The following is a 27,241-nucleotide window of genomic DNA, read 5'->3' on the forward strand; positions in this document are numbered from 1 at the left end:
AAGATGAGTACATTTTGGGGTTACAGAAGACACAAGCAGATAGGTAACTTCTGAATCATGCAGAGAAGAGAGAGCTCTTTAGCATTTTTCTGCAGCTGTAGTAATTGGACAGCTGACGTAGAAATTAGAGTAGGCTCTTCCACCTGTTGAGGCCTTGAAATTTGAAGGTAGACTCAAACATCTTTTTCCATTGCACATGTTTGGGAGATGGAAAGTTCAGTTTAAGGCACACTGTGGTTCTTGTGTTGAAGATTGAGTGTGTAATGTTAATGGCCGATAACAAGTCCAGTAGGGTTCTCTCCATAAATTGCTTGTAGGACTATACAAGTGATCTTACATACAACTCATTTTTTCACTGGTAGCCGGTGTGTTTATATGTGTGTGTGTGGGGTGGGGGGGGGGGGGAAGTGGGTTGAGAATGCCTTATGTTGGATCAGACAACTAATTGCCAACTCTCCAGTTCCGTAAAAGATAAAAGTAGATGGTACTTGATATATTGCCTTTCTGTGGTTACAATCCAAGCAGTTTACATATTACATACAGTTACTTATTTTGTACCTGGGGCAATGGAGTGGTAAGTGACTTGCCCAGAGTTACAAGGAGCTGCAGTGGGACTCGAACCCAGTTCTCTAGTTTCTCAGGGAGCTACATTAACCACTAGGCTACTCCTCCACTAAACCAATTGGTACTATAAGCCAAAGAATATGCCAAAGAATATCCCTGAAATTTAATGAGCCTCAATTTATCACCAGGATGCTAATACCGTACAACTCCTCTAGGCTTTTCCGTTCGACTTCCCATAACCTTCTTTCCATTCCTTCCCTGAAAATCATAGGCGCCAGAAGACATGACATGTTCTCAGTTATGGCCCGTCAACTGTGGAATTTTTTACCACAGTATATCAGAGAAGAAAAAGACTTATCATCGTTTAAAAAGATTTTAAAAACTCACCTTTTTAAAGACGCATTTAATCTTTTACCTTCCATCCAATAATATGACGTCTCAAGTTTTAAATCAAATTCACCCTTCCTTTTGTTCTTCTCTATCACAGAATTGTAACTTTTTCACCCCTTTTCCTCACGACTCATGTAAGTTTTACCCAATATCTTTGAAGTTATTTTGTTCGTCAGCACTCCCTGTTTGTCTATTTTGATTTATTAAATTGTACATCGCTTAATAAATTAAATAAACGATCCATTAAATACCAATAAAAACTTGAAACTTGATCAGATTCAAAATAATGCAAAAAGAATTGCATAACAAAATCACAACGTAGCCAGATAGTCCAGCAGTGGCTAATAGAAAGGTGGTTTGATTACCTAGATCAGTGTATCACAAACTGTGTGCCTCCTGAGATTTCAGGTGTGCCATGAGACGCTGGGGAGGAGGAGAGGCACCAGCTGACTTGCGGTAAGAGGCATGTCCTGTAGGCAATCAGTTGGCGTCAGCACCTCCATTCCTCTCCGTGCGTCTTCTCTGCTGGCACCCCCTACTGGAGGGCCTTCACACATGTGCAGACATCATTGCGTCAATGTGCGCGTTGAGCCGTGGCCACTACATTTAGTTTGTGAGACACTGACTTAGATATGAAATTCTAACTATAAATTCAAAGAAAAATGGCCAACGGTAATTTAAGTAAATTTATCTACCAACTTTAATCAGTAAAGCACTGCATCCCCAGCAGAGGATTTCTGGTGACCTACACGGAATTCTTTCTGAGCACCCTCTGTGCCAATTCAACTGGGTATCACTCAAGCACATCATAAAGGATCTTTGAAGAGACATGCCAAACTCCAAATGCTTGTCAAAAGCTCAACAAAAGGCATACAAAAGAAAACAAATCGAGAGGTCTCGAAATCCAGCATTGATGGCACAACCGTTCGGGAAGGGCGGCAGTCTATTTGTAATGTCTCATTCTTTTTCAAGCATTATTAAACTTTCTCTTTGGGAAAACAAAATGACAAATGAGAAAAGCAAAGACAGCAATAATTACTAATCAGAGAAAAGGCTCATGTGACGAGACCCAGTAATCTTCCCTTGTGTTGCATCTGATGAGTTTTAGATTTCTAACATTCCATCAATTTGAATCAGCAAATTCAATTTGCATTCCAAGATAAACAGAGGGTAAGCAGTAAAATGCTCTGATCTGACCTTGAAGTATTTGAGAGAAAATTACCCTCTAGAAGTTCAGTTTGATCTAAGCTGTAATTGTCCCACATGCCCTCTCAGTTAACCAAGGTGCAATCAGGACTCTTGTGAATGAATGGAACTAGGTTTTCACACAGAAAGCAAATAGGCAAAACCACATAAGCCATTATGAGATCAAGTTGGCCTGTTGATTGGCTGCCCTGCAATTGGGTAATTGTAGTAACCATTTACAAATTTCTGTACTAGGTATTGTGAAAAGTTCATATATTTATTTTATTTCTTCCATTTGTGCATCGCACATACCTATCCAAGCTCTTGGCGACATTACAGAGGAAGGGGTTAGAAGAGGGTAGGGAGGACAATGGAGGGCAGGAAGATATAGGAGAAGAAAGAGATACAAGTGATTAGGTGTCAAATAGATGAGTTTTCAGTTTCTTCCAGAATTTGATGTGGTTAGGTTCCGTCCTGGTCATTTCAGTAAGGTCATTCCAAGCTTTTGCGCCTAGAAAGGTGAGCATGGAGTGGAAAACACGTTTGTATTGCAAATTTTTTGTGGATATCTCTTTTATGCAAACAGAATGCGTCATAGACCTTTTAATAGTTCCTCTTTGAATGTCATATATTTGTTAAGTGGAGCAGATTTGTCTTTTGAGTATCTCTATAATCAGTATAATCTGGAACACTCTGCCTCTTTTTATTAGAAAAGATAGAGATCTTGTCTCTTTTAAAAAACTTTTAAAAACTTTTTTATTCAATGATGCCTTTATTGATTAATTAATATCCTTTTTTTTTTTTTCCTCTTCTTTTTCTTCTTCCCCTCCCTTTGTTTTTTCCCTAATTTATGTTTTTTCCTCCATCAAGAGAAAAATTTGTAACTTTTTCCCCCCTTTCCCTCTTTTCATGTTTGTTTTTAACATTTTATATAGGGATCTTTTCTGTTTTATGTAATTATTTAACAAATATTTATTTAGCTGTTATTAATGTACTACTAATATGACTATGTGTTCCCTTATAATCTATTTTTAACTGTACATCGCTTAGAATGTTTTAAATAGGCGATTCATCAAAAATAAAGTGAACTTGAACTTGAACTTAAACTAACTAGAACAAGTTTTACCATAGAACTAAAGGATGTACACATCGTATAATATTTGTGAACAAGGCAACTTTGGACCTCTGACAATTAATACTACTTCCTTTTTGTCATTGTTTTAAGTCCTGATCCATGGATATATTCAATCTATTTTCTTTTAGTGCTCGATCCATAGAAAAAGCTCGCAAGCAGCTCCAGGAGGAATTAATAAAAGTCAAGAATCAGTTACTGGAAGAAAAAAAGAAACGAGAACAACAGGAAGCACTGGTTCGACGATTACAAAAGCGAGTTTTATTGCTCACCAAGGTATGACTGATTCGTTGTCTTTTTTGGTAAATTGTATGGACTGGTATAGTGTTATGGATCCAGCAGTAATCCATGCTATTTTACTTGGATTTATCTAACCCGCAACAGTGTTTGTGTACCAAAGAGTTCTAGTGCTTTGAATTATGATGTTTGGTTGTACTGCTTATATCTGGCCCTTTGTACAACACCAGTCACACTGTAGAGAAAATGAGCCTTTTCCTTTTCCCTACTGTGCTAAAGTATAAGCATAGAAGAGGTGGTACTTCCTCTATATGTTCAGTGTAAAGGTCCAACATCCACAAAGAGGCTTCAAAAGATGTTTTGGTTTGCTTTTCTACCATTGAAGGAGCACAGTGTACATTCTTCTAAGCTATGTCTGCCAAAAATGTCTTTAAATAATTTTGTCCTTCTATACTGTGAATGTACCTTTGTAACCCGTTCTGGGCTCCTTTGGGAGGATGGACTAAATAAATAAATTTAATATATACTATGATTCCTAGTTTGGTTTGCATGACCACACTTGCACTATGGCTTGTCCTTAAACCTTCCATGAAGAGATGAGATTTGTACAGTACTCTTCTGATTTTCTAAAGCAGTTGGTGGACTCTACTGATCTTAGAGGAATATCAAATCTAGGAAGTTAGATGAATTAAGTGTTTGTTTTGATCATTTCTACTGCTACATTCTGTTCATCAATAGTTGTCTGGATGTGAATGTGGTTCTAGATGGCAGCACATTCTCAGAATGCAGATAGAGGTGTCAGTAGTCAGTGGGACGCTTTATGTTTAAATGATTTTTATTATTCCAGCAGTAAGAAGCAAATACAAACAGTAGTACCATTCAGGAAATAACATTTTCAACAATATAATCAGTTCCCCTCACATCCCCCCCTCCCCTCCCCTCCCCTCCCCTCCCCAAGAATCCATGGCCAGTCCAACAGCTGAGAGTGGGAATAAAATCTTAAAGATTCAAAAGTCAACTGCAAGCACGCGGTGTGAGGTCCTGCCAGAAGTGCTCCCACACCTGACAAAATTTGCGACCCGGGCCAAGAGTCAAGTCTCCCACCATGCGTCTCTCCAGTGTTGCGTGCACTATCATTAGGGATCTCCATTGTGCATATGACGGGGGATCACGGGAGAGCCAGTTGGTGAGGATGGCTTTTTTTCCCATCAAAAGGGCTCTGGAGATAAATGCTGACATTCCCCTGGGTTTGGGCGAGGCTATATTATAAAATCCAAATAACGCCCTCGGTTGCGGAAGCAATCACCGTCCCCAAAGCGATGTGGTATATAGGCCCAGATGTCTCCAAAACTGTTGGATTGCGGGGCAGGCCCAAAACATGTGACTCAAAGATGCGTGAGCCTGATTGCATTTCGGGCAAGAATGTGACGCAGTAATCCCCATCCGGGCTGCACGTTTCGGTGGAATGTAAAGTCTAAGAACAATTTTCAATTGCATTTCCCAGTGAGTAATATTGGGTGACACCTTCTGAATGTTCTTCAGGACCCATTGTAACTGTTGAGCAGTCAACTGGCAATGCAAGTCCTCAGCCCACGCTGTCGCTAATATATCCAGATTCGTACTTGGTTGGCAATCCCGGATCCCCACAATATGAAATCGTAGAAGAATCCAGTGGGACGCTTTAAAGTCTAGTCTGATGAGTAGATTGCTGTTGGACTTCCTCCACTTCATAAAATATACCTTTTGCCGGTATCAAAAAAACAGACCTCTAGAAGCTTCAAATGTTATTAATATTACAAATATTTTGGAAACTTCAGAGGATGAGGTTGTTAGTCGAGCGACTCTTCTGGTGACATTCGTATTCCATCAAGATAAGGAGGCCCTCCTAAGACTATTTTTTTAGACTTAGAGAAGTGATCTTCTTAGGAAGTAAGATTTCCATGTCCCCAGACGTTTCAAAAACAACTCAGACCAGTTGAAGGAGGTTCCTTGAACTAAAGCAATCTGTGATTTCACTGGGAGCAAAATTTCAACTTACAAATCTTGCAAATGTATGATCCTTTTGGATCAGAATTCCTATGTATTTTTTGAACCCTCCCAGTTGCAATTCTTTCTTGAAGGAAAAGGGGTCTCAATGCAGAGTTTTCTTTTTTGGTGGGTGAGCTTATGTTTAACTTATAAATTTGAGAAAATGAATGCTGACATACTGGGGCATAATAAGATATTCAAATTAGTTTGGGGTCCATTGACGTCTTTTGTAGATTTGCTATAGTTGTCCTTTATCTTTATCTTTATTTCCCATTGGTTTTCACCCACACATCCGGGGGGGGGGGGGGGGGGAGCGGAAGGGGAGGTATATCTTTTGTTTTGGGTATTATTCCTGATGGTAATGATGGATGGAGGAGGGAATTTTTATTTTTTGTATAGATACTGATCGATTATAAGTGCTTGGTTGATTATCATTATTTGTATATAAATTGTATTGCACTTTTTGTTGACACTAAAAACTAAATAAAGTTCAGAGTGAGGCAATCCTAATTGACTCCAAGTAGAAAAGTCCATTTAATAATTTGAGAACGTAATGCTACTATTTGATTTTCATTAGTTTCTTTTTTGTAATTCTCTCTAAGATGTGAATTGTCTCTGTCTCATTTGTGGGCTATTATAAGAGTCTTGAGCAATATTAATTGTTGTAGGACCTTTTAGGCATCCGTTTTGGTTTTATTCTTTGTTGGCCAAGCTCTTTTCTTAATACATAATGTTTCATGTATTAATATAAATTGATAAATAAAAAAAAAAACAGAGAACCACAAGGTTGATGTCTGTGTCAGTGTTTCTCTCTTATGAGGCATAGTATGTGGTTCATGTAGCAACTTTGTGTACAGAATAGTGTTCCAGCACTGAGTAATTTGGTGGTAGAGTGGTCATGTATATCATATCAACTGAGGCGCTCCAGGGCATTTTTGCAAGCTTCTGGATCAGAATGACATCTAGTTTTGTTTTTGCAGGTTTATTTTATGTGTGGCTTGAAGGTCACACTTCTTTCCATAATAAGCCCTAGGGAGCAACTCTACAACTGGGCATCTTCATTTTGGCACCCGGATTAACTTGGGGTGAGAGACTATTCTGTACACTTGGGCAACTTGTTAACACTTCCATTTACACCTGCCATACTCCTGGCGAAAATAGGTGTGCCGAAGAGCAGAGAGAATCAAACAGGACAAAAGAGGGGGGCGTGGTTGACTACACAGGTTTTCCAGAATGACATCAGCAAGCTATTTCTTGAACATATAAGATGAAAACTGTACTATGAGCAAAACAGTGACGGGATAATCGCGCGCCAGACGCCAGCGCGCCGACAATTCAGCGCAAGACAGAAGCGCGCGAGGGAAAATTAATTTTTAAAGTGCTCCGACTGGGGGTTTGGGGTGGCAACCCCCCCACTTTATTGGTTAGTGTTCACACTGCCGTTGCGGGGGGGGGGGGTGAAACCCCCACATTATAGAGAAAACAGAACTTTTCCCGAAAAAAATCAGAAAAAGTTCCGTTTTCTCTATAATGGAGGTTTCCAACCCCCCGAACCCCCCTCCAACAGCAGCGCGAACACTAACCAATAAAGTGGGGGGGTTGCCACCCCAACCCCCCCGTCGGAGCTCTTTAAAAATTACTTTTTCCCCCGTGTGCTTCTGTCTTGCGCTGAATTGTCGGCGCGCTGGCATCTTGCGCACCACTGACTATGAACCGAGCAAAACACGGGCTGTGTTTTGGCTGTGAAACCTGCCTCAAGAGTCCTCTATTGTGGCAAACCACTTACGCAATATAAGCGATAAGAAAGAACCCACATAGGTAAACATTGACCGTCTCCATAAAAAAATGATGAACCCAAATGGGCGTGCCGAAATATAGCATCAGCTTGGGCAGCATATATATTCTGTACGTTGCCCATGTAAATGTGTGCCCCATCTATGGCCTGCCCATGTGAATATCCCCCTTACAAGCACACGCTGTGCTATTGAGCACCAAGTTATCAAATACCAATTAGATGCCCCTTTTATAAAGCCCATTCAATTTCTGCGGGCTTCGGTGCATTTACCATGGCGGCATCACTACCATGGCTTTGTAAAAGGATCCTTAGGCAAATAAAGGTAAGTATTGTGTACGAGGAACGGCTGGATAAGTTTCAGCTGTACTCACTCGAGGAACGCAGAGAGAGGGGTGACATGATCGAGACATTCAAGTATCTCACGGGCCGCATCAAAGTGGAAGAAGATATCTTCTTTTTCAAGGGTCCCACGGCAACAAGGGGGCATCCGTGGAAAATCAGGGGCAGGAAACTGCACGGGGACACCAGGAAATTCTTTTTCATTGAAAGGGTGATTGATCGCTGGAATAGTCTTCCACTTCAGGTTATTGAGGCCAGCAGCGTGCCTGATTTTAAGGCCAAATGGGATAGACACGTGGGATCTATTCACAGAGAAAGGCAGGGGAGGGTCATTGGGGTAAGAACATAAGAACATAAGCAGTGCCTCCGCCGGGTCAGACCATAGGTCCATCCCGCCCAGCAGTCCGCTCCTGCGGCGGCCCGAACAGGTCACGGCCTGTCTGAGTCACCAGAAGGGGCCCCCTTGCCACCTTGGTTTCCCATTGAGTCCTATCTTCCCATCGAAGTCCTAACCCTCCGGTCTTGCACATCCACGACCTGGTTGGATTTCTATACTTATTTCCTGGTTAGCTTTCTATACCTGTGTTACATCCCAGAACCTCTCTCAGTATCCCACGATCCCCCTATCCCTCAGGAATCCGTCCAATCCCTGTTTGAACCCTTGTACCGTACTCTGCCTTATCACTTCCTCTGGTAGTGCATTCCAAGTGTCCACGACCCTTTAGGTGAAAAAAAACTTCCTTGCATTTGTTCTGAACCTATCTCCCTTCAGTTTCTCCGAATGCCCCCTCGTGCCTGTTGACCCCTTCAGCCTGAAGAATCTGTCCCTATCCACCCTCTCTATGCCCCTCATGATCTTGAAGGTCTCTATCATATCTCCCCTGAGCCTCCTCTTTTCCAGAGAGAAGAGCCCCAGCCTATCCAACCTCTCGGCGTATGGGCAGTGTTCCAGCCCTCTTACCAGTTTCGTTGCTCTCCTTTGGACTCTCTCAAGTACCGCCATGTCCTTCTTGAGGTACGGCGACCAATATTGAACGCAGTATTCCAGATGTGGACGCACCATCGCTCGATACAATGGCATGATGACTTCCCGCGTCCTGGTTGTTATGCCCCTCTTTATGATGCCCAGCATCCTGTTGGCTTTTTTCGAGGCTGCTGCGCACTGTGCAGATGGCTTCAGTGATGCATCCACCAGCACACCCAAGTCTCTCTCAAGACTGCTGTCTCCCAACGATGCCCCCCCCCAATTTGTAGTCGAACAACGGGTTCTTTTTCCCTATATGCATGACCTTGCATTTTTCCACGTTAAATCGCATTTGCCATTTGTTTGCCCAGTCTTCCAGCTTGTCCAGGTCCCTTTGTAGGTCCTCACACTCCTCCCTGGACCTAACTCTGCCGCACAGTTTGGTATCGTCTGCAAATTTTATAACCTCGCACTTTGCCTCCTTTTCCAGGTCATTGATAAATATGTTGAAGAGTAACGGCCCCAGCACCGATCCCTGTGGCACACCGCTTGTGACTCCCCGCCAGTCAGAATATTGGCCCTTCACTCCAACCCTCTGCAGTCTACCCGACAACCAGTGCTCGATCCATCTGTGCACATCCCCTCCCACCCCGTGGTTCCACAGCTTCCTAAGCAGGCAGACTAGATGGGCCGTGGCCCTTATCTGCCGTCTATTTCTATGTTTCTATGTTTCTATTTACTATGTTACCTGGAAGAAACCCAAAGAGTAGCAACATTCCAGAGCTGAGATTGTGATGTCATAATGCCTTATTCCAGCAATGCCTAAGAGTCAACCTCATCAGTGATGTCACAATGGCTTGATTAGATGGCAACTTCAGCAGTTGGAACCTAAGACGATACCAGGTGGACTTTACAACCTATGACCCAGAAATAGCAAAGAAGAGACAAGTTAATTTAATCATGTATTTGTAATGGGTATAACTAATGGGCAGACTGGATGGACAGTTCAGGTCTTTATCTGCCGTCATCCGTGGAAAATCAGGGGCGGAAAACTGCACGGGGACACCAGGAAATTCTTTTTCACTGAAAGGGTGGTTGATCGCTGGAATAGTCTTCCACTTCAGGTTATTGGGGCCAGCAGCGTGCCTGATTTTAAGGCCAAATGGGATAGACAAGTGGGATCTATTCACAGAGAAAGGTAGGGGAGGGTCATTGGGGTGGGCAGACTGGATGGGCCGTGGCCCTTATCTGCCGTCTATTTCTGTGTTTCTATGAAGTTAGCATGGTAAATATTATTGATTTGCCCTTTTAGTGGTGTCATGGTGTCCTAGGCTCCCATGAAAGGAAAGAAAGATAGCAGGTCCGGGTGCAGGTATTCAAGTCATTTTGCGGCGGCAGAAATATACATAGAATAGCATTAGGTATACCAGCAGCCCATGAAGCCAGACAGTGTTGCAGACAACAGAGAAATAAATTCACGGTGTCATGTTTTTATGAACACTGTAAACTAGTTTCTTTGAATACTGTGAGGCCAGCAGCTTGTTTACAGCAGTAACTGCCAGCTAAATTTAATCTACCATGTAATGGTAATTTAATTGAAAGTATTCTGTATTTGCATTTTATGGTTTTTAATCACACCTAGTATTCAAATGTAAATTATTTAGATTTAATTTAAGTTTATTCAATTTCTGTGTATGCATTCTCTTACATTTTTCTAATATTAGGGTCCCATCTGGCCTCCTATTTAGGACTAATGCTATGAAACTGACATCTCATCAGTTGCCTTAGTAACCCCAGGTATAAAATATTTGCGACCAAATTTGTCTGACATGAGAGGAAGAAAAGGTTATGAACTGCACCCTACCTAGGGAAATAGCCATGTAATGGACTTTGTATTTTTACTGAAAGTGTAGTACAGATCATAACACTGTATCATAGAATAGCAACCGAAAAATAAACCATAATTTTTATCTGGTTACATACTGTTTTATGTTATCATAATAAAACAAAACCACATCATTGAACTAAAAACTAATTAAAAAATGGGGAGACGAGCACAGACGTTGGTATCAGATGAATTTATTTAGTTTCGTTATTTATATACTGCCTGGACTGCAAAGAAGAGATGCTGTATCTACTGAGAAAAGTCAAAGCAAAAAGTCATAACATGGGATTAGAACTGAACATAAAGAAGACAAAGATCACGGAGAATGATTAAGATTTTGAGCTTGTAAAGGATTTTAATCTCCTGGGCTCTTTTGTAAACAAAGAAGCAACTAGCAGAGATGAAATATGGTTCATAGACAAAATCGCGCGAGACAACGGCGTGCCGACAACTGAGCGCAAGGTTTTACGGCGCACCGAAGAAAAGCACTATTTTAAAGGGTTCCGACAGGGGGTGTTGGTGTGGAACCCCCCTATTTTACTTAACAGACATTGCGTTGGTATTGTGGGGGGTTTGGGGGGTTGTAACCCCCCTCATTATACTTGAAACCGAACTTTTTGCCTGTTTTTTAGGGAAAAAGTTCAGTTTTAAGTATAATGTGGGGGGGTTACAACCCCCCAAACCCCCCACAACACCAGCGCAATGTCTGTTAAGTAAAGTGGGGGGGGGGTTCCCCCCCACCCCCCGTCGGAGCCCTATAAAATAGTGCTTTTCTTTGGTGCGCCGTCAACCTTGCGCTCAGTTGTTGGCGCGCCGTTGTCTCGCGCGATTTAGTCCCGTCACCTGAAATACTCCGCAGAATAGCACTTGGTCGCTTTTCAATGAAGGCTCTCGACAAAGTATTCAAAGGTAAGAAGGTAACACTCTAAACGAAGGTCAGACTTGTCCACGCCCTCATTTTCTCAGTGGTCAGTTACGGATGCAAAAGCTGGACACTACGGAAACAAGACAGAAAGAAGATTGACTCATTTGAGCTTTGGTGTTGGAGAAGGATTTTAGGCGTGCCGCGAACTGCCAGAAGAACTAATAAATCGATTCTGTAAGAGATCAAACTATGTCACTTGAAGCCCAGATGATGAAGTTACAACTTTCTTATTTTGGTCACACCATCGGAAGAGAATGATCACTGAAGAAGGACATCATGTTTGGGAAAATTGAAGGAACTAGGCGAAGAGGGCGATATCTGGACACATTGAAAACAACCGTGGGGTTGATGCTGGAGGACCTTTCCAGACTAGCATAAAACTGATTTATTTTTAGATCCACAATTCATCAAGTCGGTAGGACTCAAGCACGAGTCAATGGCACCTAACAGCAGCATTAATTGTCTAAGTGATTTGCATTCAGGTACTCAGTTATTTGTCCCTATCTGCCTCATTGGGCTTACAATCTATCTAATATACCTGGGGCAATGAAGGATTGAGTGACTTGCCTAGGGTTACAAGGAGCAGTGCGGGGCTTGAATCCATAACCTCAGGCCACTAGATTTGGGTTTTCTTGTGCCATGTTACAGCTGAATAGTTTCTGTGTCTAGTAAAACATAGAAACATAGAAGATGACAGCAGAAAAGGGCCTCAGCCCATCAAGTCTGCCCACTCTGCTTACCCACCCCCTGTCTATGCCCTAATGACCCAATTTCCTTATCTTGACCCTCGTAGGGATCCCACATGGGTATCCCATTTATTCTTAAAGTCTGGCACGCTATCTGCCTCGATCACCTGCACTGGAAACTTGTTCCAATGATCAACCACTCTCTCTGTGAAGAAATACTTTCTGGTGTCGCCATGAAATTTTCCGCCCCTGAGTTTGAGCGGGTGCCCTCTTGTGGCCGAGGGTCCTTTGAGAAAGAAAATATCATCTTCCACTTCGACACGTCCCGTGAGGTACTTAAATGTTTCGATCATGTCTCCCCTCTCCCTATGTTCCTCGAGAGTGTAGAGCTGCAATTTGGTCAGTCTCTCTTTGTATGAGAGACCCTTGAGCCCCGAGATCATCCTAGTGGCCGTCCACTGAACTGATTCAATTCTGCGCACATCTTTACTGTAATGTGGCCTCCAGAATTGCACACAGTACTCCAGATGAGGTCTCACCATGGCCCTGTACAACGGCATTATGACTTCAGGCTTTCGGCTGACGAAACTTCTATTGATACAACCCAATATCTGCCTTGCCTTAGATGAAGCCTTCTCCACTTGATTGGCAGTTTTCATGTCTGCAATGATGATTACTCCTAAATCTCGTTCTGCTGAAGTCCTAGTTAAAGTTTCTCCGTTCAATAAGTACGTCCTGCATGGATTTCCACTTCCGAGGTGCATGACCTTACATTTCTTAGCATTGAAGCCTAGCTGCCAGGTTGAGGACCAACTTTCCAATGTAAGCAGGTCCTGCGCCATATAATTCTGTAAACTGCATTCACTTACTATATTACATAGTTTGGTGTCATCGGCGAATAGTGTTATTTTACCTTGAAGCCCTTGAGTCAGATCCCCTATGAATATGTTGAAAAGGAGTGGACCCAGGACCGAGCCCTGCGGCACTCCACTGGTCACCTCCGATGTTTTAGAGAGGGTACCATTAACCTCCACCCTCTGAAGTCTGCCACTCAGCCAATCATTGACCCATGCAGTTAGTGTCTCTCCTAACCCCATCAATTCCATCTTGCTTAGCAGCCTGCAGTGTGGGACACTGTCAAAAGCTTTACTGAAGTCCAGGTACACGACATCCAAAGACTCTCCCAAGTCCAACTTTCTTGTTACCCAGTCAAAGAAGCTGATGAGATTGGATTGGCAGGACCTACCCTTGGTGAATCCATGCTGACTGGGATCCCGAAGATTCCCTTCATTCAAGATCGTGTCCAATTTGCTTTTAATTAGTGTTTCCATGAGTTTGCACACTATTGATGTGAGACTCACCGGTCTATAATTCGCAGCCTCTGCCCTACAACCCTTTTTATGCAGAGGAACAACATTAGCTAATTTCCAGTCCAGGGGAACTTTCCCCTTACTTAGGGAGAGATTGAATAGCTCAGCCAATGGTTTCGCCAGGACATCGCTCAATTCTCTGAGCACTCTTGGGTGCAAATTGTCTGGTCCCATGGCTTTGTTCACCTTGAGTCTTGCCAGTTCACTGTAAACTTCACCTGGTATGAACTCAAAATTCTGTGCTTTGTGTTGCCTTCAACTGCGGACCGTGTCCCGGTGCCTCACAGGTGAAGACTGAGCAGAAGTATTCATTCAGTAGTTCGGCTTTATTGGAATCTGCTTCCACGTAACTTCCGTCCGGTCTTCTAAGGCGTACTATCCCGCCTGTGTTCCTTTTTCTGTCACTAATATATCTGAAGAAGGATTTGTCTCCCTTTTTAATGTTTTTTGTCAGAATTTCTTCCACTCGAAGTTTTGCCTCCCTAACTGCCATTTTGACCGCTGTAGACCTAGTCCTATATTCTACCTTTGCCTCTCTTTTCTCCGTGCGCTTGTAGGAGAGAAACGCTTTTTTCTTCTCCTTAATGAGTTGCGAGATCTCCGCGGTGAACCATTGGGGTTTATTGTTTCTTTGTCGTTTATTTACTGATTTTATGAAGCGGCTAGTTGCTTCATGTATGGTTGATTTCCGTGTTAACCACTTAGCTTCTACATCATCGGTCTCCGCTTGGTCCTGCAGCGTCCGATGGACGAAATCTCCCATGCGTGCGAAGTCTGTACCTTTGTTTTCATGTTTGATCTAGGAAAGCCTTTCCTAAGGTTGAGCCATACTATGTTGTGGTCGCTGGAGGCTAGCGTATCTCCTATTGAGACCTCTGAGACGCTTTCCCCGTTGGTAAGTACCAGGTCGAGGATCGCCTGGGCCCTAGTGGGCTCCGTTACCATTTGTTTGAGACGTGCTCCCTTTATGGAGGTTAAGAGCCTTCTGCTACCGCAGGAGTTCCAGTCTGCATCAGGCATAGTGAAGTCCCCTAGCAGTACAGCTTCTCCTCGTAGAATGATATTCTCTATGTCTTCAATTAATTCTGCGTCCATGTCTTCCAGTTGTCTTGGGGGTCTGTATACCACACCTAGATACAGGCATTTTTCTCTGCCTCTTGCCAGGTTTACCCAGAGGGACTCCCCGGTGTACTTGACATCTGTGATCCTGGTGGTTTTGATGTCCTCTTTAATGTATAGAGCTACCCCCCTCCTAACCTGCCCTCTCTGTCCTGACGAAGTAGATTGTAGCCCGGTATAGCCATATCCCACCCATGTGAGTCCGTGAACCAAGTTTCAGATATTGCCACCACATCTAGGTCGGCATTCCTTATTTCAGCCTCTAATTCTAGAATTTTGTTACCTAAACTGTGTGCATTGACATATATGGCCCTCCATATCTTGTGTTTGCTAAGTCCCTGTGAGGCGTATCCTACCCGAGTCGGTGTGACTCCTAAAGAACTGTTTGCAATGTGGGTACTTACCTTGGACATGGAAGCGGAGTTTTGACTCACCTCATCAGGATAATTCCTTTCTGCACTAATATGTGAATGGGTACCCTCCCCCGACTTACCTAGTTTAAAGCCCTGTGAAGCAGGCGGGCTAGTCGGTGTCCGAAGACGTTCTTACCCCTACTGGTCAGATGGAGTCCGTCTGGTCCCTGAAGTCCTTGTAGCGCTTCCCCATGGTTTAGGAATCCGAAGTTCATATCCCGGCACCATCCCTGTAGCCACTCGTTCGTCCTCAGGATACGTTCATCTCTGGCTCTTCCCTTGCCTCTAACTGGGAAGATCGATGAGAAAACCACCTTCGTTCCTGTCCGCTTCAGCCTCTCACCCAGTGCTCCAAAGTCTCTGGTGATGGTCTCCGGTGTGTTCCTGGCAGTGTCGTTGGTTCCTATGTGGACAAGAAGCATAGGAAAGTGGTCTCGGGGCGTGAGTAGTCTATCCAGACTGACGGTGACATCTCGTATCCTGGCTCCAGGCAGATAGCAGACCTCCTTAGATTGCATATCCGGTCTGCAAATTGGTCCCTCGGTGCCCCTCAGCATGGAATCCCCGATGACTATTACTCTGCGCTTCTTTGGGGGGAGCCGGTCAGTTGTCCCTGGAGATGAAGCTGTGTGTTGGGCCTGCTCCTGTTCCTCATCGGCAGTTCCTTCCTGAAGAATCTGGAATCTGTTCCGCAGGGTGAGTTGAGGGGTTGATGTATAGCTGCCCTGTTTGTAAGAAGAAGGAGAAGATGAAGAGATTGAAAAAGGGGTGGGGGGGGTCCTATGTTTGCCAATTGAGGAGGTCACCAGCTGCCAGGAGTCAGTGCCGCTAGCCATTTCCTGTATCCAATTGTTGGTTTCAAAGCTGATGATTTGGGCGTCTCGAGGATGGACTTGTCATGGGCCTGCTCGGTGATTTGGGACAGCTCCTGGACGACTCCGTCGATGTAGGCCTTGTCCTCTCGGATGCTTCTCAGGCAATGAGATTGTGATCTCTGGTTTCTGTGTAGGCTTGGTTTTGGTGCGGTTCTCAGTTCTTCAGGAAAAATCTATTTGACATATTCAGTCCTTCCTTATCTGCTAACAAACATAAAAGAGGAGTCATTTGTATACAGTATTCTAAGATTCGAAGCAGGAAAGCTCTGCAGGAAGAAGCATTATGAAGCACTACACCAGGGGTGTCCAACCTTTTGGCTTCCCTGGGCCGCATCGGCCGAAAATAATGTTTCTGAGGCCATACAAATGCGCAAACGCTGCAGCAAGACAGAGGAGGGAGCCGGCAAGATGGTAAACACCCGGGGGCAACAGAGGAAAACACTGCATCACCCTCGACCGGGGCCACACAAAATACTTCACGGGGCCGCATGTGGCCCTTGGGCCGCAGGTTGGACACTCCTGCACTACACGAAACTTCAACTTGATGTGACCGAGGGGCTATTTTAACACAATTTGTGTTACTTTAGCACAGGGTCTCATTGCATAGAATAGGACCCTGTGCTAAAACAGCATGACTTGTGAAATAACCTATCCCAGGGGTAGGCAATTCCAGTCCTCGAAAGCCGGAGCCAGGTCAGGTTTTCAGGATATCCACAATCAATATGCATGAGATACATTTGCATCTCAAGGAGGCAGTGCATGCAAATCTATCTCATACATATTCATGGTGGAGATCCTGAAAACCTGACCTGGCTCTGGCTCTCGAGGACCAGAATTGCCTACCCCTGACCTATCCTAATGGAACTTACACTGTTAGCAGGTGGTAGGGACTTTTTTGTTCTGTTCTGGGAATTGCTCACATACTAACATATTTCCCCAGTTTCTTGTGTTTGAGATGTAAGATGAACATAATGCATCATTTAAAAATTGCTTAATTTACATTGGAATTATATAACCTAGAACATAAGTTAATTAGCTGCTTTGGCATATTTATTAAGAATAATGAGGGGGGAGGAGCAATTCATTGGCCCCCTTTCTCCCTGGTTTGCCAGTTGTATTTATGTGAAATAGGAACCTAAGAATCACATTTCATGAGCAACTCGGGCAGAGAAGGGTCTCTGTTGTTTTGAGAATGGCAACGATTTCCACGCAGATGCAAACCTCAACAGACTGAGCAATTATTCTCCAACAAACAGCCAATGAAAAAGCAATTCTGTTACATCCCTTCCGGAATCCATACTGAAGATGTTTCACCTCTACCCGTGAACCCAGTCTTGCCGAAATCCACAGACTTTTCTCTACACTCTGACTTAATTTTTGCTGCCTGTTTTATTAGCCGCTTTGTAAATCTCTCTCTCCCCTATTGCTATGCGTAGGGGCAAATCAGAGGCCAGGTATTGTGGAAATAATCTCCAATGGCATGTTCATTCTCTTTGGAAGTCTCTTAGAGGAATGATATGTTTCTCATCAAACTTGATGTGGAACGTGCAGTAAAACTGTTACTCGTATTCCTCAATGTGTTCCATACAGTGAAATGCATTTATGCCACCAAAAAGTGGGTAGTAATAATATTGGAGCGTAAAGCAAACTAAGACCTTAGAAAATATGTCTAGCTTTTTGCTGGATCCCAAGAAACCAGAACAAAAATATTCTTCAAATGTAAGACTGAATAAATACATCAATCATCTAGCATATTCCTTAAAAGGTTAGATAGTCAGGGGCAAGGAGGAAAGGCCTCGGACCATATGTCTGTTTTCACATACCAGCCCAATGGCCGTTCATCTAATACGGACAACAGTTTCAATCTCTGGCCTTCCTCCACCACTCCCGATTAATGTGCAAAAATCATGCAGTGCAAAATTACGCTTATAGTATATAATTGATATCAAAATGTAAAAATCCACTTATCTGAATGGTATCAAGCAATTTATTCTAGAAACTCATTCTGATTCTGACGAGTCCATTTCACAGTGTCTTCTTCAGAGAATCAGAACACACATAAGTGCTTGCCACAACAAAGCTAAATTTCAAAAGGCTCACATGGCCCGTATCATCTTACAGAAGTGATTGATGTATTTATTCAGTCTTATATTTGAAGAATATTTTTGTTTTGATTTTTGTAACTGTTGGTTGTGAAATTTTTTAATTTTGTTTTTGGGTTTGTTGTTCCCAAGAAACCAGGCCACTTTTGTGTATGGGGAGTGGGTCAAGTTTAAGTTTCAAGTTTAATAAAGTTTTGATTAATCGCTTAATCATAATTCTATTTTCATGATCTATTTTCATTTGGCTTGTAGATATTATTTCTCATTGCTGTGCTATGGCAGGCTTGAAAACGGAGGGTCAAGCCAGTCCATGATGCTAGGCCAATGACTAGATCAGGAGCCAGTTTCAGTAAAGCCTCCAAAATAGAGCTTAGCCAATGTTTCTTTTCATTGGAGTTCTCGATTTTTCTTGACAATACTTGAGTGATAAGGCAGTTCAAAGCAGGTTTTGAAAACAAACTTGCTGTGAAGGTAGAAACAAATGCTAAAAACGTGAAGCACATCAGAAGCACAAAACTCATGGGGGAGTCAGTTTGCATTCTGGTCAATTAGGGTGTGAGAGAAATGTTCTCACTTCTGTCTTCATTGAGAAGAAGACATACCTACATTCTTTTTTATTGTAATGATTCAGAACAATTAAAGCACAGCCTTGTAAATTTAGATGGTGCAATTGATTAAATTAAAGAATGAAAATCACCAGGACTAGATGGATTTTACTAGACTTCTGAAAGAACTTACACATGAAAGTGCTAATTGTTTAGAATGGCATCGAAATGCCATAAGAATTTAATGTGGACAATTTTCTTGTCTTATCTTTATTCTTATATTCTGTAACTACCTTATTTGGGTTCTATGTGGATAACAAATACATCCCCTGGACAAAAGCAGGGAAATAACATAAGAATTTCCGCTGCTGAGTCAGACCAGTTGTCCATCATGCCCAGCAGTCCGCTCACGCAGCGGCCCTTAGGTCAAAGACCAGTGCCATAACTGAGACTAGCCTTACCTGTGTACGTTCTGGCTCAGCAGGAACTTGTCTAACTTTGTCTTGAGTCCCTGGAGGGTGTTTTCCCCTATAACAGCCTCCGGAAGAACGTTCCAGTTTTCCACCACTCTCTGGGTGAAGAAGAACTTCCTTACGTTCGTATGGAATCTATCCCCTTTCAACTTTAGAGAGTGCCCTCTCATTCTCCCTACCTTGGATAGGGTGAACAATCTGCCCTTATCTACTAAGTCTATTCCCTTCAGTACCCTTTTATGAACTTGCATTAAGCTTATTTTTTATACCACCGGCTGTGACGGTTTTAGCTCTTACGCTCATAGGAATTTTATAAGCATCAGAGCTTTTACCACCACAGCCAGTGATTAAAGAAAGCCTAACGCGGCTTCATAAACAGGAGAGGAAAGTTTCTGAAGAAGACATTGTCTCCAAACAAACATCAGATTCTATAGTAACATAATATTGAATTCTTGATAATAAAACCTTATTAAATAAAGTCTTTTCTACCTTTCTTGATCATTTAAACCCAGAGTTGTCCCTGAAAGGCAAGATTACCAGACAGAAACTGACCTATTTTGGACATGGCAAATTCACTAGAAAAGGAGGTGCTGCTCAGAATGGTCAGTGGTAAAAGAAAGCAGGGGAGACCAAAGGCTCGTTGATTGAATTACATTACATTACATTAGTGATTTCTATTCCGCGGTTCAAGGCGGATTACAAAAGGAGTTATCTGGCCATTTCCAGAGGAATTGACGAGTAGAGCGAGTTGCTTCAGAGAATTGGGATGAGTCTTGTGGTGTTAGTTTGTCTTCAAGGATTTCTTGAATAGCATGGTTTATATTTCGTTTCTGAACGATTTGTAGTCTGGGGTCATTATCAGTAAATTGGAGAGTTGGTAGTCTAGTTTTGCTGCTTGTGTGGCTAGAAGGCCATCGTACAGTTTTTTTCGTTTGACGTCTCTGATTGGGGGATGTATGAATGGTTTGTGGCGATACTCGAGAGGGTACAGAAAAGAGCGACAAGATTGATAAAAGGTATGGAAAACCTTTCATATGCTGAAAGATTAGAGAAACTGGGGCTCTTTTCCCTGGAGAAGCGGAGGCTTAGAGGGGACATGATAGAGACTTACAAGATCATGAAGGGCATAGAGAAAGTTGAGAGGGACAGATTCTTCAAACTTTCGAAAACTACAAAAATGAGAGGGCATTCGGAAAAATTAAGAGGGGACAGATTCAGAACCAATGCTAGGAAGTTCTTCACCCAAAGGGTGGTTGTCACCTGGAATGCGCTTCCAGAGGATGTGATAGGACAGAGTATTGGGTTTCAAGAAGGGATTAGATGATTTCCTGAAGGAAAAGGGGATTGAAGGCTATAGATAGAATATTACTATACAGGTCCTGGACCTGATGGGCCGCCGCGTGGGCAGACTGCTGGGCATGATGGACCTCTGGTCTGACCCAGCAGAGGCACTGCTTATGTTCTCTTATGTCTGGTTGAGGTAGTTTGGATTAGGCGGTTGTTTAGGTAGGCTTGAATACCATCAAGAATGGCAAGGGAATGAATATCAAGCAATTGAAAGAAGCCATGGAAAACATTGAAGCATGGCGAGGACTGGCCTAGAGTTGGACACAAGATAATATCAGTAAAAGCTACACCAGCGTTGAGTCGAGAACAGATTCCAATTTAAAGTCGCATGTTTGGTCCACAAGGCAGTATATGGGGAAAACTCATCTGGACTAATATCGGCAATTTGTGTCACTCACTCCTTCCATACATCAAGAATGATCCAAAGCTGGAAACTTCAACTTTCCTTTCCACGCCAAGTCTGGAGGAACTCACTCTTCGAGTCCTCCTTTGAGTTCTAAGCCCCCCCAATTTGGAACTGCCTCCCGACTTATTTATGCCAAATTCCTTCCCACCTCCAGTTTAGGAAGGCACTAAAAATGCACCCGTTCTCACTATAATTCAGAACTTAAACTCCATACTATAGGACTCATGTTATTCTTGTTTGTAACCCTATTAATCTTATATATGCCGCAAAGATTCCTCGTAGACAATTGCGGGGTATAAGAAAAATATGGTATGCTAAAAGAAATCCCTGCCTTTCTCTAGTTCAAAAGAAAGAAAATGGCCTTCTTCCATCATAACTTGGTCTATGATGTCGTTCAAATAGTAGTAGCCTTCCCTAATTTGCCTATTCTCACCTTGATAAAATCTTGGCAATAGGCAGTCCTGTGGTTAGACCGGTAGAAATGAACATGGTTGAACTCTTAACGGTAAGATTTTTTTTTCATGGGGGGACTTATTAGCACTGGTTGATTGGTTTATGCCTATTGCCCCTCTAAGGTGCCTTCTAAGCAATCATAGATAATTTTGCAAGTCAGTCATTGGAGTTTAGAACCACAGAGAGCCATTAGGTGTGCAGCTGTGTGATTAAACTGTTTGTTTAACATCACAGATTAAAAGCTCTGCAGAGATTTGAAGACCTGTCATAGCCACTCCATTTCTTATCTTTATGTGACAAGATTCACACTGTAGAAGAATCTTCTTAAGCTTCCTTTACAATGCACTGGGAGGGGTTTTTTTTCCCTCGTGGTGGTGGGTTTAAAGCTTTTTCTGTATGTAAAGCATATTCTATCTGCAGATAGTCGTCCTTATTAGGGAATGACATGGGGATTCCCTGCAGGAACTCAATTTCCCCATCCCCGCAAGTTTTGTTGCTGTCCTTGTTCATGCCCCATTCCTATAAGCTCTGCCTTAACTGCACAAGCCTCGTACACTTACGATTTATTTTGATTATTTATATACCTCTTGTATCCTAAGTGGTTTACATTCAGGTACTTTATCATATTTCCTTATCTGTCCCGGTGGGCTCAAACTCTATCGAGTGTACCTGGGGCAATGAGGGGATTAAGTGACTTGCCCAGGGTCACAAGGAACAGTGAGGGATTTTAAAGTGTTTGGGGCTTGTGCAGATGAGGACGGAGCTTAGGCATTGGTGGAATGAGGCATTATGACATCACAATCTGAGCTCTAGAATGTTGCTACTTAGGATTCTAAAGTGTTTGAGGCTTGTGCGGATGAGGACGGAGCTTAGGCATTGGTGGAATGAGGCATTATGACATCACAATCTGAGCTCTAGAATGTTGCTACTCATGATTTTAAAGTGTTTGAGGCTTGTGCAGATGAGGACGGAGTTTAGGCATTGGTGGAATGAGGCATTATGACATCACAATCTGAGCTCTAGAATGTTGCTACTTAGGATTCTAAAGTGTTTGAGGCTTGTGCGGATGAGGACGGAGCTTAGGCATTGGTGGAATGAGGCATTATGACATCACAATCTGAGCTCTAGAATGTTGCTACTCATGATTTTAAAGTGTTTGAGGCTTGTGCAGATGAGGACGGAGCTTAGGCATTGGTGGAATGAGGCATTATGACATCACAATCTGAGCTCTAGAATGTTGCTACTTAGGATTCTAAAGTGTTTGAGGCTTGTGCGGATGAGGACGGAGCTTAGGCATTGGTGGAATGAGGCATTATGACATCACAATCTGAGCTCTAGAATGTTGCTACTTAGGATTCTAAAGTGTTTGAGGCTTGTGCAGATGAGGACGGAGCTTAGGCATTGGTGGAATGAGGCATTATGACATCACAATCTGAGCTCTAGAATGTTGCTACTCATGATTTTAAAGTGTTTGAGGCTTGTGCAGATGAGGACGGAGCTTAGGCATTGGTGGAATGAGGCATTATGACATCACAATCTGAGCTCTAGAATGTTGCTACTTAGGATTCTAAAGTGTTTGAGGCTTGTGCGGATGAGGACGGAGCTTAGGCATTGATGGAATGAGGCATTATGACATCACAATCTGAGCTCTAGAATGTTGCTACTCATGATTTTAAAGTGTTTGAGGCTTGTGCAGATGAGGACGGAGCTTAGGCATTGGTGGAATGAGGCATTATGACATCACAATCTGAGCTCTAGAATGTTGCTACTTAGGATTCTAAAGTGTTTGAGGCTTGTGCGGATGAGGACGGAGCTTAGGCATTGGTGGAATGAGGCATTATGACATCACAATCTGAGCTCTAGAATGTTGCTACTTAGGATTCTAAAGTGTTTGAGGCTTGTGCGGATGAGGACGGAGCTTAGGCATTGGTGGAATGAGGCATTATGACATCACAATCTGAGCTCTAGAATGTTGCTACTCATGATTTTAAAGTGTTTGAGGCTTGTGCAGATGAGGACGGAGCTTAGGCATTGGTGGAATGAGGCATTATGACATCACAATCTGAGCTCTAGAATGTTGCTACTTAGGATTTTAAAGTGTTTGAGGCTTGTGCAAATGAGGACAGAGCTTGCAGGAATGGGGCAGGAACAGGAAAAGAACTCGTAGGGACGAGGAAATGAGTTCCCGCAGGGACGGGGAAAAATTTGTCCCCCCTGTCATTCTCTAGTTCTTATAAGACTACATGCATAGAGAGTAGGCACAGTGAAGGATTCCCGGTGGAGCTGGGCTAGAAATACATTTAAAATATGGACACAGGACTAGATTCAGCTGAAATCTTAGTTGCACGCTAAGATCCAAACTTTGAGCGTGCCAATTTATACTAATTGAAACCTGGTTCCCTGGTAATCGGTAATACTGCGTACAAATTTAATGAACACCACTGGTTTAGCCAATTTAGCTGTGCACAATTTTACATGTGGAAATTAGCGCGTCTTTATAGAATCTGGGAGAGAGTGCATGCACACGTTTACACATTATCATACTATGTGTAGGAGTAGCCTAATGGTTAGAGCAGCCCGGTTAAGAACCACAGGAAGCTAAGGTACAGACCTCTTTTGGGCAAGTCACTTAACCCTACGTTGCTGTAGGTTCAAACTTAGATTGTAAGCGCTGTGGGGAGAGGGAAACACCTACTGTTTCCTGAATGACACTTGCCTTGAAAGGTGTGGGTTAAATCCAAAGTACTGTAGTAATCATAATAGTTGTTTCGAGCAGGTGTCACTTTGTGCAAGGGAATAGTTTTATTACCAAGTCATAGTATCATAGTAGATGACGGCAGATAAAGACCCGAATGGTCCATCCAGTCTGCCCAACCTGATTCAATTTAAATTTTTTCTTCTTAGCTATTTCTGAGCAAGAATCCAAAGCTCTACCCGGTACTGTGCTTGGGTTCCAACTGCCGAAATCTCCTTTAAAACCTACACCCTCCCAGCCTTTGAAGCCCTCCCCAGCCCATCCTCCACCAAACAGCCATATACAGACACAGACCGTGCAAGTCTGCCCAGTACTGGCCTTAGTTCAATATTTAATATTATTTTCTGATTCTAAATCCTCTGTGCTCATCCCACGCTTCTTTGAACTCAGTCACAGTTTTGCTCTCCACCACCTCTCTCGGGAGCGCATTCCAGGCATCCACCACCCTCTCCGTAAAGTAGAATTTCCTAACATTGCCCCTGAATCTACTACCCCTCAACCCAAAATTATGTCCTCTGGTTTTACCATTTTCCTTTCTCTGGAAAAGATTTTGTTCTACGTAAATACCCTTCAAGTATTTGAACGTCTGAATCATATCTCCCCTGTCTCTCCTTTCCTCTAGGGTATACATATTCAGGGCTTCCAGTCTCTCCTCATACGTCTTCTGGTGTAAGCCTCCTATCGTTTTTGTCATTGTGGAGCCTGTTTTCTAAATGCATAAAAGTATGTATGTTGCTTTTATAAATGATCAGCCACACAAAAGATCAAATTAGGTTTAATCTAGTGGAAAATAAATCACTCAAAATCATACCCTTTTGCAACTGAAAAACTTAAAACTCCATAGAAGAAATTTTTGGATTTATGTGTAGATATTTAGAGAGAAAGAGATAAAGGATCGACAAAAATCCCTTTGATCTTTTGTAACAGTAATCATAGGTGCTGAATTTTTTATGTTCGTCAATAAACTGAAGAGCTTGGGTGCAAACAGTGCATTCATTTAATCAATGTTTGTATGGGTCAATGTTCAGGCAACAGTGTCTTTAAAGGCCAGCCCCAACACATAAATGGATATTCTGTGCTTCCATATGGATTACTAGTGGCCCTTACTGTCCAGCTAGTTATCAGAAAGTGCTCTGAAAATTGCTGCACTCCAGTTAACTGACAGCTCCACTTGCACATCCTTGCAGCATCATCCTGGGAGTGCCAAGCTGCTCCGTGAGGTTATTAAGCAGTGCATCTGGATAGTATTAATAAATATCCACAGCCAGCACTGGCTGAGCCATTTATCTGGATACTGAATATTGACTGGATTATTTAGTCAGTTGAGGATCACTTCATCACCTATATGAACACTTCAGTGCTGCATTCATGAATACAATCAACTCGGCATTATTTTGGCATCCGAACTTGTGAGCAGCCCAACACTCGAACATGTCTGTCCCGTTTAGTATAAAGTTTCAATTCAAATTCTGCTTCAGGGATAGTTATTATATTTAAAGTCCATCTCTGGTACTTGGTACATCCAATCGTGGCCTATCTTCACTTTAATTCCTGGATGGGGAAAAGGCACTTTTGGGGACATTTTCCATAAACAATCTGTTTTGAAGTTATCCCTTTTTATTTATTATGTTGCCACATTTTACTAGGGCTTCTACCTTATATCTTGTGCTTGTTTCTCTATTTTTCTTATCCTCTAAATCCTCTTGGAGAGGCTCTTCTGGTCTTAAGGGGGGAGATCATTGACATGGGCTACCATTAAGTTAGATCATGCAATGAGTGGAGGAGTAGGCGAATGGTTAGTGCAGTGGACTGTGATCCTGAGGAAGTGGGTTCAGTTCTCACTGCAGCTCCCTATGACTCTGGGCAAGACACTTAACTTTCAATTGTACCAGGTACAACCCCCCCCATTGTGAGCCCATTAGGGACATAGAAAGTACCTCCATGTAATATGGATGTATACAATGTGTACAGCGCTGAGTAGTATAATGGGTACACCTCATGTCAAAATGATTGACAGCTGTCAGAGATAAGGATTGACCAATCACCGTTCACTTCTGGGTTAAGCCCCGCCCATTGTCCCGCCTTACTCTCCGCCTATGCCCCTCCCCTCCCATAGGAATGAACGGTGGTAGCCCCGCCCCCACCCATTACCCCGCCCCACTCTTCACCTATGCCCCGCCCCTCCCATAGGAATGAATTGTGGTGGCCCCGCCCATGCCCCGCCCATGGCCCCACCCCTCATGCCCCTCCCCTCCCATTGCCCCTCATGTCCCGCCCCGGAAATGCACTTTTTGATGACATCACCGGAAATGGGGGCGTGTTTGACCCCGGAAATACGCTTTCTGATGACATCACCGGAAATGGGAGTGCCTGCCCCTACCGGAAATGCGCTTTTCTGAATACGTAGGCATAAATAGGGTAAATGAAGCGACGGAAATGCGCTTTTCTGACCACGTAGGCATAAATAACGGCATGTTTGTTTGTATAAAAGTTTAAACATTTTATTGTTGTAAAATAAAGATTTTTTTTTTAAATTACAAAATGTGTGGTGTGTTTTAGTTTGGGCTGATAATACATGTGGCTAGCCATTTCTAAAACACACCACACATTTTGTAATTTTTTAAAAAAATCTTTATTTTACAACAATAAAATGTTTAAACTTTTATACAAACAAACATGCCGTTACACACTGTATTTCCCACAGTCCTGAGAATAAAAAACATGTTTTAAAAAGCATTTCTTTTGAAGAATGATTTATAATCGGTGTCACGGATTAAATCATTTACAATCTCTACATATTCACCATCTCTCATGAAATTGACCAATCTATTGAGTAGTCGTGGCCCGTTTATAGAGGTCTTAATATCTCTGATTAAATCAATGATTATATTAATGCTTTCATTACAAAGCATCAATATTTTCATTTTATAGCCTACAAAAGTGACTACATTTACCACATGTCCTAGGCATAGCATGTCACAAGTTTTTTTGAGTTTCTGCTGTATTTCCTTATGTCCCCATATCAAGCAATTGTGGTGTTTTTGCCCACCAGCACGTATTAAGCAGGCTCCACAATCTTCATCCTTCACGCCTTGCAGACATTTATTTAGAATGCAGTATACAGCTACCTTTATAACTGATTTAAGTTCTGTTGGTGTTTTGGAAAGGCCTATGCCGGTCCACAGACCATAATCACAAGAATCTTCAGGTTTACGCTCATTCACCGCTGGTTCTCTTTGAAATGAGCAGAAAA

At 42.8% G+C, this 27,241-nt stretch overlaps 1 protein-coding gene across 3 annotated transcripts in view; it reads left to right on the forward strand.

Moving 5' to 3' along the window:
• The window catches only part of MAD1L1 (mitotic arrest deficient 1 like 1), a 1,000,553-nt gene that overhangs the window by 305,639 nt on the left and 667,673 nt on the right, over positions 1 to 27,241 (forward strand). For all 3 annotated transcript variants that reach the window (XM_033963126.1, XM_033963127.1, XM_033963125.1), the window contains exon 11: positions 3,403 to 3,547. In XM_033963126.1, coding sequence (XP_033819017.1) covers positions 3,403 to 3,547 — 145 coding nt within the window. The remainder of the gene's footprint in view (positions 1 to 3,402; positions 3,548 to 27,241) is intronic.

This window comes from Geotrypetes seraphini, chromosome 11 (assembly GCF_902459505.1).
Source record: "Geotrypetes seraphini chromosome 11, aGeoSer1.1, whole genome shotgun sequence".
Lineage (NCBI taxonomy): Eukaryota > Metazoa > Chordata > Amphibia > Gymnophiona > Dermophiidae > Geotrypetes > Geotrypetes seraphini.